General features: G+C 39.6%; 1 protein-coding gene and 1 long non-coding RNA gene across 13 annotated transcripts in view; one reads left to right on the top strand and one right to left on the bottom strand.

Annotated features, from left to right (window-relative positions):
- The window catches only part of LOC141377785 (uncharacterized), a 102562-nt gene that overhangs the window by 28457 nt on the left and 58338 nt on the right, over nucleotides 1-15767 (bottom strand). Inside the window, exon 5 of one of the 3 annotated variants that reach the window (XR_012390658.1) lies at nucleotides 3939-4068. The exons of the other annotated variants lie outside the window; for them this stretch is intronic. This is a non-coding gene — a long non-coding RNA (uncharacterized lncRNA). The remainder of the gene's footprint in view (nucleotides 1-3938; nucleotides 4069-15767) is intronic. 3 annotated transcript variants of the gene reach the window in all.
- Nucleotides 1-15767, top strand: part of dscaml1 (Down syndrome cell adhesion molecule like 1) — a 162023-nt gene that overhangs the window by 96017 nt on the left and 50239 nt on the right. For all 10 annotated transcript variants that reach the window (XR_012390645.1, XM_073923417.1, XM_073923416.1 and 7 more), the window contains exons 4-6: nucleotides 9812-9958; nucleotides 12131-12409; nucleotides 15442-15717. Coding sequence is in view for 5 of the 10 variants with exons in the window: in XM_009291532.5 (XP_009289807.2) it covers nucleotides 9812-9958; nucleotides 12131-12409; nucleotides 15442-15717 (702 nt within the window). In the remaining 5 variants the exon portion in view is untranslated. The remainder of the gene's footprint in view (nucleotides 1-9811; nucleotides 9959-12130; nucleotides 12410-15441; nucleotides 15718-15767) is intronic.

Genomic DNA, 15767 nt, shown 5'->3' with positions numbered 1-15767 from the left:
CATTTGAGTCTCAAAACATTCTGTTCAAACAGTACAACTGTGTCTATGACTATGTTATATATACATAATGTCCATAAAACAGGGAAGTATTAATTCAGAGCATAGTTATCAAAACTGTTGAGAGCAGTTCTCGTGGATATAACAGTGACTGGATATAAAACCTTCAGAGCTTTTATCTTCACCTTGTAAAGTACATAAAGACAAAAAAGTAAGCATGCAAATTACAAGATTCAAGTACTGTTTCAACTCTATGTCATTAAAGTCAGCTAGTAGTCCACACTTATTCTGTACTTGAACTGTGAGGGTAAACAAAAGTCTGTTAAGGGTGCAGTACGTACTGTTGATTTGACCTACGCATTGCAAGCCAAAATCTTTTTTTTTTTTTTTCTTTGCTGTATTTTTTTACACGGCGATGATGTAGGTTGCCAGATTGATGACACCAACAGGAGTGAAATTTGTGCTGTGTTCACAACAATTGCAGAATTAAGTATGCTCCAGTAAGAGATGACACAGTGGCATAAAGGTCGCTGGTTCGAGTCCCAAATGATCGCTTGGCATTTCTGTGTGAAGTTTGCATGTTCTCCCCGTGTTCGTGTGGGTTTTCTCCGGGTTTCTCCGGGTGCTCCAATGAAGTAAATTGGTCATAGTGCATGTGTCTGAATGAGTGTGTGTGGATGTTTCCCAGTACTGTGCTGTGGCTGGAAGGGCATCCACTGTGTAAAACATATGCTTACACAAATTGACAGTTCAAGTTGGTGACCCCTAATGAGTAAAGGGACCTGATGAGTAAAGCCAAAGTAAAACGAATGAATGTATGCTCCAGTACATTATATACAAAGTCAATGCAAAGAGAAAATATACATATGGAATAGGAATATGCAAAGCTTTTGCAGCAAGAGCCTGGAATTTGCCTCAAATGCATCTACCACTCAAGTTCAACAAGGCATATATTAGGGCAGCCTTTAGGACTACAATAAAATATGCAGTAATTTCCATCAAGGCAACCCAGGGTGCCAAAATATAATTGGTTAAACTGCCAGTGGGTGGAGTTACAAAGACCAAAGCAAAAACAAACATTCTGACATGGAATATACATTTTTCTACAAAGTAGAATAACCAGCTTTGGCATTACTATTCAGATAAACAGGTATGTTCAAGCATGTTTTTTTGAATATTTCCAAACATATTGTGGTGTTTGTATGCTTTGGAAGGGTGAAAAACTTACATACAGCACATTTAAGGTTTATTAACTACTGCTGAGTAAGCATGGCCATATACTGTAGATTTCCCACACAGTTGTGATTGAGGTTGAGAAGAGCGAGCCAAAAGGTTGCAGTATGGAGACGAAGAGAACAGCGGGAGCCAGCACAAGTAGAGAACACAGGCTGAAGTTGGACAAGAGTGGGTGGGAAGGGAAGAGTGACAGCAGGAAAGTGGAGAGGAGTAGATGCAGGGCCAGGCACAAGAAATATGCGGTGCATTGTTTGAAGAATTTGGCTTCCTTATCCAAATGTACCTGCAAGGCCTATATCAGTAAAGTACAAGATAGCACAGTGTATAAATATAATAAGAGCTAAAGAGCATTGGTATGCAGTAGAGCATATGCAGCTCATAACTATAATAACAACATTGCACACATCTAGTGTCTTACTCCCTAGACCAAACGACTACGAAATAAAAAAAAAACAAAGTGCACAAATATTTATTTGAAAAAGTACCATAATTCAGCTTAAGCAGGGATTCTCAACTCTGATTCTCAGCATCCACGTTTTTGCTTCCATCCATGATCTACAGTAACTCAACAGTCTGTAATATTATATCTTGAGTAGTTATGCCAGCTGGGCTTTATTACGTTTTAATATAATATTTAAATTTCAAAGATCAAAGTGATGGCCCCTGCACTAAAGTGTATAGAGTATTCTGAAATGCAAACTAAGTTGTCCTTTAACACTGTATCTAGCAGGCACTATTGTTGTTTCTTCATGTCATTTTGCAAAACATTTAGGCCCAATCCCAATTCCATCCCTTGGTCCTTACCCTTACCCCTCATTTTACGCGTTCACATGAAGGGGTAGGGGTGTCCCAATTATCTTTAGCTTGATGGCGTAGAGCTAAGGGGAAGGGCTAGATAGCTCACAAAACAGAGATTTTTCAAACCAATCTCGAAACCAATTTCTCAGAATACACCACCTAAAACTGCAGCATTGCTGCACATTTTTTTTTTGATTATGCATTTTTACAACAAATAATCATGTGTTAATACATTCATAACAGCGTTCATGCTTTACCGTCATGTATAGCAAGTCCCACAACATACTTTCACATCTGATAATGACACTTGTTATGGTAATGTTGTTTTCGTGTGTTTACATAGATGAATATGGCCATAGTGCAAATGCACAGTATAGTTTTGATCTTATTGCCACATTATATTGTTATAATAACATGATGTATGCCTTCAGTGATTTCCTGAAGATAAATACCACCCCCCCCCCCAAAAAAAAGAAAAACAAAAAAAAACACTGAAAAAACTACAGCAGTCATGATCGTCGACCTCATATGAAGCAAGAGATCGTGATGACATATGATGACGTGTGCAGGTGTTATAGTAGTGTCCCATTTCTTAGGGGTACATTTTGAAGCTCTTCCCCTTCACACACTGTTTCAATTGGGAATTGGAACTGGGCATTGGACTATTTACCTGGACTTGTCAAAGACATGGTAGGGGGTGCCGTTCACACACTAGTATCTGTTAAGCAGTTGTTTCGTAAATATGTTTGACCAATCAACACAGAGGACCAGACATGTACCATGGTTTAACCCAGTTAATTTTTGTAACTAAACTTCTTTGCTGAGTAATTACTCTACATACATCCAGCATAAGGGTCTGCCAGGCGTGCAAAGAGTGATTTGTTGTAATACAAGTTATGGTGACTGCAGGAACCGTAGAATCATATCTGGATATGTCATATTGCATAAAGGTAAATTCATTTGAAGCATTCTTACAAAACCAGCAGTTTAGGCATGTGTTTGGGCATGAAAAAAAGAATTAACATAGAGCCTTTTTCCTCAACACCCCTTCATCGTCATCCCTTCACTTAGTATCTTCCTTCACTTGGTGACATTGTTTTTACCTTTGATCCCGTCTTGTTCTCTTAGCTATTCTCGATTTTGTCAGTTCTCTTTCGTTAACTGCATTCCACATCGAAATGTTGTTGAGACCCCCTTACAGCCAATCAGAGCCCAGGCTGGCCTGTCTCTCCGTGTGCCAGGCTCTTCGTGCATGCCCTGGTAGCCCGTTTGTGGCTTAACGAACAAACGAGCGTTAGCATCCCCTCCGTTTACACCCCTCCTTGCCAGCCTTCCTATCATCCCTCCCTCCTTCTCTCGCTTCGTTTTTGCACATGCCACCGCAGCGCCCCCTAACCCACATCACGTGAGCGCAGGGGCCCTAGCAACAGCAAGAGAGAGAGGGAAAAGTGGAGCGAGAGAGGGAAAGAGGGAAAAAGGGAGGGGGAAGAGACGCAGAGCATTAATAAGTAATGGGCCGAACAGTTTGAAACCCGGTCCTCGTTAGCATTGCAGCGGCGCCATCATTTGCATGGGAGCTCCTAGAGCAAATTCAACAACAGCTTCAGCCCACACCCTCTCTTTTTGTTTCTATCTCCCTCCATCTTCATGTATATCGTTCTGTCATCGCACATTCTCCTTCCAACTGTCTCTCTGTTTCGTTTTTTTATTATTTGTGATATTTCGGTATTTCTTTTCTCTCATCTCGTGAGCGTCTTCTTTTTCTTTTCTCTTCTGCTGTAGTTCTGTCATTCTCCGCCACTTCCTCAGGGTCCCCTGGCATTCGTGTGACAATTTTTGATGTTTTGATCTTCCACAATATTGTGTTTCGCATTACTATTCATATCTCTTACTCTGTTTCTTTTTACCTTGAAAACGATGGCAGGAAAATGGCGCCTTTACTTCCGGTGGGTTTTTATTTTTAGACCAGATCTTTCCCAGCTGCACACACAGTCCTGTGCTGAGAGAGCGAGAGCGTTTGCCTGCCCTCCTGACATCCTGTAACAAAAAACACACATTCCCAAGCATGTATATAAACCTCTTTTCTCTTTATATGTGTGTGAGTGTGTTTCTCTGGCCTTTGGGAGTCTGTGTAGAGTGAGATGTAACTGGAAGGTTGCCATGCTCCACACATAAATCCAATTCCACATTTTTTTTTCTTCTCTCGGTCTGACATGATGCCCCAGGCTGCCCACGCTACACACTCCAGCACAACCACAGAACTGTGTATGTGTGTGGTACACTCGAGCCCTTGTTTTAGACAGACCTTACATGCCCCCCTCTAATCCTGCCTGCACTCACACATACACTCACCTCAAGGCGAAGGAAGACTAGACAAGAATTGATCTACACTCCCAAACAGAACTGATCGCAAAGAGACGTGGGACTATGTGGATAGCTCTGTCTGTCTCTTTTATATTCCATCAATCTCCATTTGTAAATCTGTACACCCAGTGGGTCACTTCTTCTGTGAAGTCAAATGTCTTGTGTACAGTCACACATACACACCAACAGGTATGAGAGTGTTTCCTAAGGCTTACACTGGTAACAAGTAAACAAGTAAAGTAATGGATTCATGCTGGATTGTTAGCTTAGTCAAAAGAGAATCTGTGGTGCTCAAGTGGAAAGTGGGGGTTTGAATATGGCTTGCAATATGGCTCACAATTTCATTACAACTTTCATTCATTCATTCATTTTCTTTTCGGCTTTGTTCCTTTACTAATCAGAGGTCACCACATCAGAAAGAACCACCCTTCCAGCCACAACCCAACACTGGGAATCACCCATACATTCACACACATAAACTACAGCCATTTTAGTCTATTCAGTTCACCTATAGGGCTTGTCTTTGGACTATGGGGAAAACCGGAGCGCCCGGAGAAAACCCATATGAACACGGAGAGAACATGCAAACTCCACAAAGAGATGCCAACTGACACAGGCGGGGCTAGAACCAGCCACCTTCTTGCTGAGAGGCTATTGTGCTATCCACTACGCAACCGTATATAAATATTAATTAATATTAATTTATTCATATAAATATATTAAACAACTAAAAAGGGGTTATACTAGTGGAAAAACATGGGAGAAATTCAGAATGTTGCTGCCTGAAAATATTTGCTCTACGTTTCAAGAGTTTAAACTTAGATATTGCTTGACACTATTGGCAGGTTTGGCATGCTGTCCTTGAGCTCTGGGATGGTTGAACCCAGGGTCAATAAGCATATAAGTGGAGTCCGAGATCACCTAGCAAGAGCTCACCCTGGTAAAAGGAAAAACAGAGGAGATGAGGTGAAAGAGGGGATTCTTCCAAAACGGAGATAAGACAGTAGGGTGAAATTTGTCTATTTTTGTAGGCTTAGATCAAACTGATTGGATGATTGCTGATTACAGAGGAGAGACCATCCACAATCGATCATTTCACATGCTCCTCTCTTAAATAGTTTGTTAACCTTATTTTAAATGTCATTCAACTTGCACACAGTTTAACAACTGAGAAAAGCCTAAAAACTGAAAAACACAACTATTTTTAGCAGTCATTTTGTAAAAATCGAAAACTTTTTAAAATGCATTTTACTGATATGCATGAAGTTTCACTAACTATCTGTTAATGGCAAGCAGATTTTATGAAAATTAACAAAATAGAAGCATAAAATCTATCAATTCATCAATATGGTTTACTTCTGAAGATATGAAATGTGGCATGTTGGCATGTTTATTGGGCGAATTAAAAATAGACCAGAATATGTGTGTGTGTGTGTGTGTGTGTGTATGTATATATATATATATATATATATATATATATATATATATATATATATATATATATATATATATATATATATATATATACTTTTTTTGTTATTTATTTACATTTTTTCAGTGTTCGTCAGTAGAAGCTAATTTTACACAACATTGGTCAATTATTTAGAAATTTCATTTGTTTGGTGAACTACCCATTTATTATTTCACTTTTTTTGTACATCATTATACAGCAGCAGAGGAAAAATTGTGGAGGGGAAAATAAAAAGAGAGACCTTGTCTCCCTGGTTGCTGATATTTAACTTACCGGCCTTCACAATGAAATAGATCCAAGTGACTGTGATTAAACCAAAACTGCTCACTGACTACCTTGCTTTCTCTCGCTCTCTCCCTCCCTGGTCTCTCGCTCCGGGTGAAATGTTGTGACAGCGTTGCGCTGATGTTGTAGGGGGTTAAAGTCACCAAGTGCATATTATCCTGTAAGGCTTAATATGCAGGTTGGAGCGCGAGGGCCGACTCTTAAATTACAGTTTGCTGGGCCTAGCACTCAGCGTGACAACAATACTCACACAGACACTGTGTTACGTCTACACACACTCACTTAAACACACATGCTTGTGCTTAGCTGTTGCACGAATATTCATTCAGCAAGAAATTTTTGTGACGCAAATAATCACACACCCGTACACACACCCAACTCGGTGCTGACATACTTCATTCCATTGACTTATCACATGGCCATGACATTCACACAGATGCACACTGAATTCATCTTTGTTTTCAGCTATTGTCTTTTCTTTAGCTACTATCCTTGTGTGTGTGTGCGTGTGAGTGAGCTGCTTGTTATAGTGATGGAGTGTGTGTGTGGGCTGCCGAGTCAAGCCTGTCCTCTCCGCTTTCATAAATCTGCGTTGGATGAAGCTCTCGAGCCATAAAATGCATCGATCGCCATCTTTCACACACACATCTACACACATACACACACCCCACAGGGTAACCCTGCTTTCTATGAGAACGATGTGTCTTGTTGAGTGAGTTTTGAATGCACAATTGTATCCTAATATAGAGGGATAAACAAGACACATGGCAAATAGTCAACTAATGATCCATGAGCATTAATGTAAAAACATCTCCAAATTTTTAATGAGTCACAGTGCAGAATCAAACTCCAGATGTTGACCTATACTTAACAGTTTGTTCCAGGGCCGAAGTGGGATTCATTTTCAGACCTGGGGCCTCATGTACGAAGACTTGCGTGGAAATCATACTAAAACATTGCGTACGCACAAAGCTGTAAATGTGCGTACGCAGAAAAAAATTCAGATGTATGAAACACTGCGTACGCCGAATCTCATGCATATTCATTTGTACATCCAAATGAACATGAAACTGAGCGCAACATGCACAAGCACAAAACCCCTCCCTGCCTCCTCCCCCCTATGAATATGCTAATGACTCTACTTTGGCAAAACCCAACGAAAAAGCAATGGCAAAAGCAAGCAAGAAGAGAAACTTTGAACAGAATGCGAATTGAATGTGCTGCTTTCGGAGGTAGACCAGAGGAAAGCGGTGTTATTTGCAAGTTTGTTCTCCGGAATTAACAACAAAAGAAAAAAAATAGAGTGGGAGAGTTTAGCTGATGCGGTTAACACAGTTGGGTCTGAACATCGCACTGAGTGAATCAAAAAAGGAAATAGTATAGTTTATAGGTGTAAAATGTTGAAGCACCCTTAACAGTCTCAGTGGTGCAGCTCATAAGACGCATCACGCATGTCATCATGTTTTGACACGTTCGAGCATGAACTCGGTTCGAATCCAGCATCTGATGATCTCTTTCTTCTTTTTCCCCCCGCTACATATCAGATTTTGCCAACTATTTATCACGAGAAAGACGAGTAGGAATCATTAATACGTTTGTGCATCATATTTTATTTGCACATTTATTGAATGGAAATGTTTCTGATTCACTCATGCAAATTCATCTTCAGATAGTGTCTTTATAGCAATGTGCGTGCAGTAGATAGCTCAGATTACATTGGGAAAACAGGAGACCGCTGCAAATTGTGCTTTAATGCTTGGCTGGTCAAATGTATGGTATGAAAACCTTATATACCTGCTAGATGAACCCGTCTCATACAGATGCCATTGCACGGCTCAGACACTTTGTAGAGAGGAATTTAACACAACTGCCTTTAGGAGTCGCCAATGGAAAAAAAACAGATACGCACAAAAAATGTGCGTACGCCAGCCATAAAGCTGCTGTGGAGCTGCGCACATTCCCACGTTCAGTTCATCGTTAGTAAATCCAAACGTGAGCGATTCTGAGCGTGAAACCTGGCGTACGCAAAGTTTTTGTGCGTACGCAGCGGTGATACATGAGGCCCCTGAAGTTTCAAGCCAGACCGGCCCACCTCAGTTCACTACTGACTATATTAAAATAAGGTAATTTCCAATTCAGTTTCTAATGACACTATCCATCTTTTTCAAGAAAACAGCTGCTTTAGAAATTCAAATGTTCAAAAGCCCTAACAGTATTATATGTCTTAACAATAAAAATGAAAAAAAAAATTATAATAATTTTCCAGGTGAGATTTGAACACGGGTCGGCGGCGTTGTAACGCAACATTTTTACCAACTGGTCTTAATCTTTTTCTCACCTTTTTAGATTTCTGATCAAGTTATGTCAGATTTATTAATGTAGTGAATCATCTGATTTTCATTGACCCGGTGTATTATACATTATTATTAATTATTCGAATTCTCGAATTCGCTGTTTGGGGTCAAATGATGATAGTTAACATTACATCATCATTAACGTTAGTTAACCTGCAGGCTGCATTTTGCTCACGGGGCTGCGAGAAAATAAATAAGAAGAGCGGCCGCTGCTGCAAAATAATGAATAAAAAGAGTGAAGCTATGGTCAAATAGATATAAATATTGGGGCCTGGTTTGTTCTTACAGTGTGTTTATGTCAGACTTGTGTGTATATTGAGATTTTTACATCCCCAGTCCAGTTAGAGTGTTTTGTTTTTCATAACAGTATGGTTGGCCCAATCCACGCGTCCTGCCTGCCTGCAAAAACTAGGACACAGAGACTGACTGACTGTTCTCACACACTGACATACTTTGCCATTGTTATCGTGTCCAGTGATGCAGTTTAGTAGAACACACTAACTCTTCCTTTACATTCTGCACACTCACATTTTATTGCTTGGAGGTTGCTTTTTTTATAGCTCTGGAGACCTCTCGGTTATGTTTCAATCAAGTTATATATGTCGTCTTAGATGTTTTTGATTATATTTCTCTGGATACAAAATCAATAAAGCATTTTCTGTATTTAATCTCAGTGCTTTCCATAATTTTATTATCTCCATTAAATGATTTAAGTATAAAAATGGTGGCTAGGCATGTATCACTATATGTTAAACACTTCTTTTACACTCTATGACACTTCCCAACCCTATTCGTGGAGGTAGTACACCAACAGTACATATTATGGATCTCTCCCTTATCTGACCCATTAAATTTAGGTTTTAGAGTCTCTTCTTGTGTTCTGATGAATTGATTTAGGTATGTTTGATTAGGTAGAGGTTGAAAATGTGTACTGTTGGTGTGCCTTCATACAACGTTGAGAAACACTGGACTTTCTCTGGGTCTACTGGGTGAGAAAAAAAAAAAAAAAAGAAAAATGCTTTCATGGATTTATAGATTAATCAGAGAGGAGTCAGGCCTAACTGGTGTGAACTGAATATGACAGTGCAATACTGATGCAATAACATACACATCAAATAATAAAACATTTTGTTTATCACTTGAAAATGGATTACTTCTATTCTTCTATCTCTGCATGAGAATTGTAACCTGTGGTTTGCTTTAATTGTCTGAAATTGAAGTGGTTAAAAATTAAGATTTGTAAGGGATTTAGTGTTTCTAGTTGTTTTGAGGGCATTTCCCCTTATCAGCTCTTCTCTGTCTTCAGGTAACAGGTTTTTCCTGACGTCATATGGGGCCCTCTACATATCTGACGTTCAGAAAGAGGATGCCCTCTCTACCTACCGCTGCATCACCAAGCACAAATACAGTGGAGAAACAAGGCAGAGCAATGGGGCTCGTCTTTCTGTTCTGGGTGAGCATGCTACATTTGTTACTCTATTGCATGTGCTTCCTTTAAAAAAAAAAACAAATATATATATATATATATATATATATATATATATATATATATATATATATATATATATATATATATATATATATATATATATATATAAAGTCGATCTATGATTTTTTGTCTTTTCTCTGACCTCTACAATTAATGAGGCAATTTTGCTATTTTATGTTAAACCCTGATGTACTGTTCAAATTTACTACCCTTTCATCATTTGTGACTGTTTTTTGCACCATTGACTACCATTATAAATTACATTTATTGATTGCATTGATTGACTGAAGCCATGACACTATATAATCATAAATTCTTGATTATTGGGGGTTTTCTCTATTGGGAAGGTAAAATGTGTAATATTTACTGTTGTAAAACTTGCACAAAAAATAAATAGTAAAAAACTTCAGACATTTTTTCTAAAAAATGTGTCAAAATAGGATTTATCATCAAAAATCATCGCATTTGCAGAAACTCAGAGAAAGTTGAGGCCAAATTAAGGCCTAATCCCTATTCCACCCCTTCTACCCCTAGCCCATCCCCTTTACCCCTGCCACTTGTTTTGGGTGTTCACATAAAGGGGTAGAGGTGTCCCAATTCTCTTTAGCTTAAAGACATAGGGCTAATGCTGTGTTCACACCAGATGCAGAACGCGCGGATACATGTGTAAAGAGATGCGTGAACATTTTGAGTTTCATAATTTCATTCGCACGTCAAATTCACTGAGCAATAGACGTGGATTCGCGTGATGGACAGGACTTCTGTCTGCCTGGTGACTCAAGCTTTGTTGCTAAATGGCTAACATGGATTTTATTGAGAGAATAGCTGTGTTAATTTGCTTAATAGAGGCTGAAAACAGCGTTGATATGTTTGGAGCCATGTCTGAGTCTACTAGATTCTTTTAGAGGTGCACTCAGATCTGTGAGCTCATAAACTTTTCCAGAAACTGTACCTGGATGATAGAGGCTTTCAGCGGTGCTTCTGACTCAGCTGAGCCCAGTTTGATGAACTGTTGTCGGTATCAGCAGGATTATTTTCCCCTAAGACACCAACAACAGGCACTACATCATAATCACGGCCCCACAAGAGAAAGCTCCGCTAAAGTTCCAATTTTCAAACGTGAGAAATTTAAGCATCAGTTACATCAATTGTGCAAAGCACTCAACTTGTGCAGCTTCATTCACGCGAATCACGTCATTCACGCCGCCTCATTCGCATGCATCGAGCCGCAGGATGTCTATTCACGCCTTTGCATTGACCTAACATGTAAATCACTTACTCCGAGTCTGGTGTGAACACAGCATGAGGGGATGGACTAGATTAAATGGAGATTTTTCAGGCCTACCCCAAGGGGTAAGAAAATTTCCCAGAATACACCATCTACAATGACAGCATGACTGTACAAGGAAGTCAGGAGATGCAGAAATTGGTATTTTACGTTATTATTAAGAATTTTTACAACAAACAAGCATACGTTTCAAAACATTCAAAACCGCATTCATGTTTTACTGTCATGGTTTAAAAAAAAAAAAATCTAAAATAAAAACCACTACATTTCGCTATCTATAATCCATAATAAAAACTCTTGTATAGCAGTCCCACAACATTCTGTCACTCGATGATACCTGAATACCCTGTCAGAAAAGTCTAGTGGTTGGGAATGACGTTTTTACGGTGTCTGGTATAATATTAATGCTGTTTTTATGTGTTTATATTCATGAATGCGGTCACAGTATTGCACAGTACAGTTTTGATCTTATTTTCATATTATATTATGACAACATTATATTGTTGCCTAAATATCAAAAAATAATGCAACTGGAATAACTTCAGCAGTCGTGATTGTCTGATCTCAAACGAACCATGAGATCGCGATGACATATGATGACGTGTGCAGGTGTTGTAGTCCTGTCCTATTTCTTAGTGGTAAATTTTAAAGCCCTTCCCTTATACACATTTCAAGGGCCAAGAGGAAGGGGTAGGGGTACAAAAATAGACCCAAAAATCACAACAGAGTGGATAAAAACATCCCCAACACCAAACAAGGGTTAAGAATTATGTTTGTAAATGACCAGACTTGTTATGGCTGGCTATAATTGTTTAGTCGTTTTCTAAGTGTGTTCTCTATGTCCTTAGATCCCACTGAGTCCACGCCTTCTGTGATGGATAGTTTCCAGTCAGGAGAGGTACAAGTGGGACGCAGCATAGAGTTGCCCTGCATTGCATCCGGTTACCCCAATCCCACCATCCGTTGGCTAAAAGATGGGAGGCCACTTCCTGCAGATTCCCGCTGGACACGGCGACTGACTGGCCTAACAATCAGTGACCTCCGCCTAGAGGACTCTGGAAACTACATCTGTGAAGTCACCAATAGCTTTGGCTCCAAAGAGGTCACAGGACACCTTAATGTCATTGGTGAGAAAAGAAAAAAATAAAATAAAGTGCACAAAAGAGAAAGGAGGTTGGGACAAGAACAAGGACTGGTGGGAGGACAGAAGTATATGGCAAAAGATGTCACTATTACACTGTCGTATGAGAAAGGACAAGTTTGAGTTTTGAGCCAAATAATTAAGTGGGAAATGTTCTTGTATTGACATTCTTGTTGATTCTGAAAGAAAATTCATATAAACTTAGATTTAAGGGCTGGGTATAGCACAAGGATTTGGTTGGCATTTCAGTCCCATTATTACAAGCCTAAGAACAGGGATAGCATTATGTGTTCTTGATTGGGGTGTCCTTGTAAGACAAGATATCAAGGAGCAATTTCTTGCTCCCCAAATAATTAAGTAGGGCAGAGGTCACCACACTCATTCCCTGAGGGCAGGTGTACTGAACAAACTAAGAGCTTAACTCCACAAGACATTCGGCATTCAGGACCAAGATTGGGGATCATAGAATTTGTGCTTTTTCTTGGATTAATGTTTTTTTTTTTATCCTACACAAAATATTCCTACAAATCATATAGAACTTTCGTTGAGACTTCAACACCTTTTTTGTGAACCAGAAGAAAGGATATGATGAGCCCCTACTAACCAGCTGGTTGTTTGTCCTGAATGTTCTAAATAAACAAAAGACCCAGGACAAAGCCAACTAGTCATCGCTACCTCTTATTTTTCAAAGCAGATTAAAAAATAAATAAAATTGTGACCTGTGTTGTTGATGTTGTTCCTGGATATAAACTTAAAAAATATTGTTCTGAACTTGCTTCCAAAGAACCTACACTGGGTACAAAAAGTATTCAGAGCCTGTTAAATGTTTCACTTTTTGTTATACCGCAGCCGTTTACTAAAACAATTTAAGTAATTTTTTTTCCTCAATGTACACACAGCACCTCATACAGACAGAAAAACACAGAATTGTTGACATTTTTGCAGATTTATTAAAAAAGAAAATATAGCATGGTTATGTCAGGTTGGATAGCAAACGTTGTTGGAAAGCCATTTTAGGTCTCTCAAGAGATGCTCAATTGTGTTTATGTCAGAGCTCTGGCAGGACCATTCAAGAACATTCACAGATTTGTTGCAAAGCCACTACTTCGTGTGCTTAGGGTCATTGTCTTGTTGGAAGGTAAACCCTTAGCCCAGTCTTAGGTCCTGAACATTTTGGAAAAGGTTTTCTTCCAGGATATCCCTTGGTCGCATTCACCTTTCCCTCGATTGCAACCAGTTGTCCTGTCCCTGCAGCTGAAAAACATAGCCACAGCATGATGCTGCCAGCACTGTTAGGAATGTATTGGACTGGTGATGAGCAGTGCCCGGTTTTCACCACACAAACTACTTAGAATTAAGGCCAAAAAGTTCCATCTTGGTCTCATCAGACCAGAGAATCACAGACAGACTGTGTCTTGCACTAAGGAGAGGCTTCTGTCTGGCCACTCTGCCATAAAGCTCTAACTGGTAAAGGGCTGCAGTGATGGTTGACTTTTTACAACTTTCTCCCATCTCCTGACTACATACATGGAGCTTAGCCACAGGGATCTTTGGGTTCTGCTTTACCTCTGTCACCAAGGCTCTTATCCCCGATAGCTCCGTTTGGCCAGACCGCAAGCTCTAGAAAGGGTTTTGGTAGTCCCAAACGTCTTCCAATTAAGAATTATGGAGGCCACAGTGGTCTTAGGAATCTTAAGTGCAGCAAATTTTTTAGTTTTTTGCCACAATTCTCTGAGCCCTTCAGGCAGTTCCTTTGACCTCATGATTCTCATTTGCTCTGATATGCACAACGAGCTGTAAGGTCTTATATGGACAGGTCTGTGGCTTTCCTAATCAAGTCCAATCATTATAATCAAACAGCTGAACTCAAATGAAGGTGTAGAACCATCTAAAGGATGATCATAAGAAAAAAAAAACAGTATCTGAGTTAAATGTGTGTCACAGCAAAAGGTCTGAGTACCTAAGACCATGTGATATAACATTTTTTTCTTTTTTAGTAAAAGTAAAAAAAAATAGATAAATTAAATCTGTTCTTTGCTGTCAATATGAGGTGCTGTGTGATTTTAAGTTTAAGGGATGGAGATATATGTCCCAAGGTTTTGACTAAGAGTACCAACCATTTGGAGGAGGAGACATTAAAACCCAGATCTGTCTCTGAGTCACTTTTGGGGTTCACTTCAGTTTACAGAGTGTTGAATTGTCTATATCGTAAAAAGTCCTCAAATCCAAAGGAAAGAATTCAGGTTAGGATGAGAACTGACACCAGGCTCAGACCAATCTAATGTTCTAGATTACATGTGCTACTGTATTACAGAAATAAAGAGATATTGAATATAGTATAACAGGGAGTAAAAAGGTAGCCCATTTGTGTTTAAGAGATGTTGGCACACTGGTAGGCCTCTGCCACCTTCTTGCTGACTAAAAAAGAAAGTAATGTGAGAGGACAGAGAGACCATTCTGGCCTCTATACTCTTGACTCCTGCTCCACAAAAAAATCTATGTGTGTTTGTGCAGGCATAAGAAGGGATCTTAGACAGTGGATGGTATTGGCTGGAGTCTTAATGTGAAATGAAGAGGGAAATAGAGGGAGGGGCGGCGGGGTGGACATTTGGACTTTTAGCCAGTGGGCACATCACACCGGTGTGCTCACACAGATTTTGACAGGACAGGAGGGGAGGAGGGCACACACGAGCACACATGCCCAGACACACACACACACACACACACACCATCACAAACACACACACAGGCCTCCAGCACATAACACCAGCTGCCTTATTGTTCACTGACATTTTCTTTTTCTATCTATCTATCTATCTATCTATCTATCTATCTATCTATCTATCTATCTATCTATCTATCTATCTATCTATCTATCTATCTATCTATCTATCTATCTATCTATTTATCTATCTATCTATGAAAAAAAACATGATCCTAATTATTAAACAAAAATTGTAAATGTGTCTCAAGACTTCACTCTGAGACTCAAACATCTTTTTTTGTCTTTTTCCACAGAGCCTCTGAGGGTCACATTATCTCCCAAGAACCTAAAAACCGGCATTAGCAGCACAGTGATTTTATCCTGTGCCGTTCAGGGCTCACCTCACTTTACCGTCTCCTGGTTCCGCAACACAGAACCCATTGTGCCTGACCAGCATTTCTCCATCCAGGGAGCCCACAATGAGACACTCTTCATCACGGCAGCCCAGAAAAGACACTCAGGGGCATATCAGTGTTTTGCCACCCGCAAGGGTCAAACAGCACAAGATTTCTCAATCATACTGCTTGAGGGTAAGTGGAATTAGTAGATACTTGAATAGAACTGAAGGTTGTGGTTCTGA

Source organism: Danio rerio, chromosome 15 (assembly GCF_049306965.1).
Source record: "Danio rerio strain Tuebingen ecotype United States chromosome 15, GRCz12tu, whole genome shotgun sequence".
Taxonomy (NCBI): Eukaryota; Metazoa; Chordata; class Actinopteri; order Cypriniformes; family Danionidae; genus Danio; species Danio rerio.
Note: the sequence above shows the minus strand (reverse complement) of the source record. Positions and strands in the feature narration are given on the sequence as shown.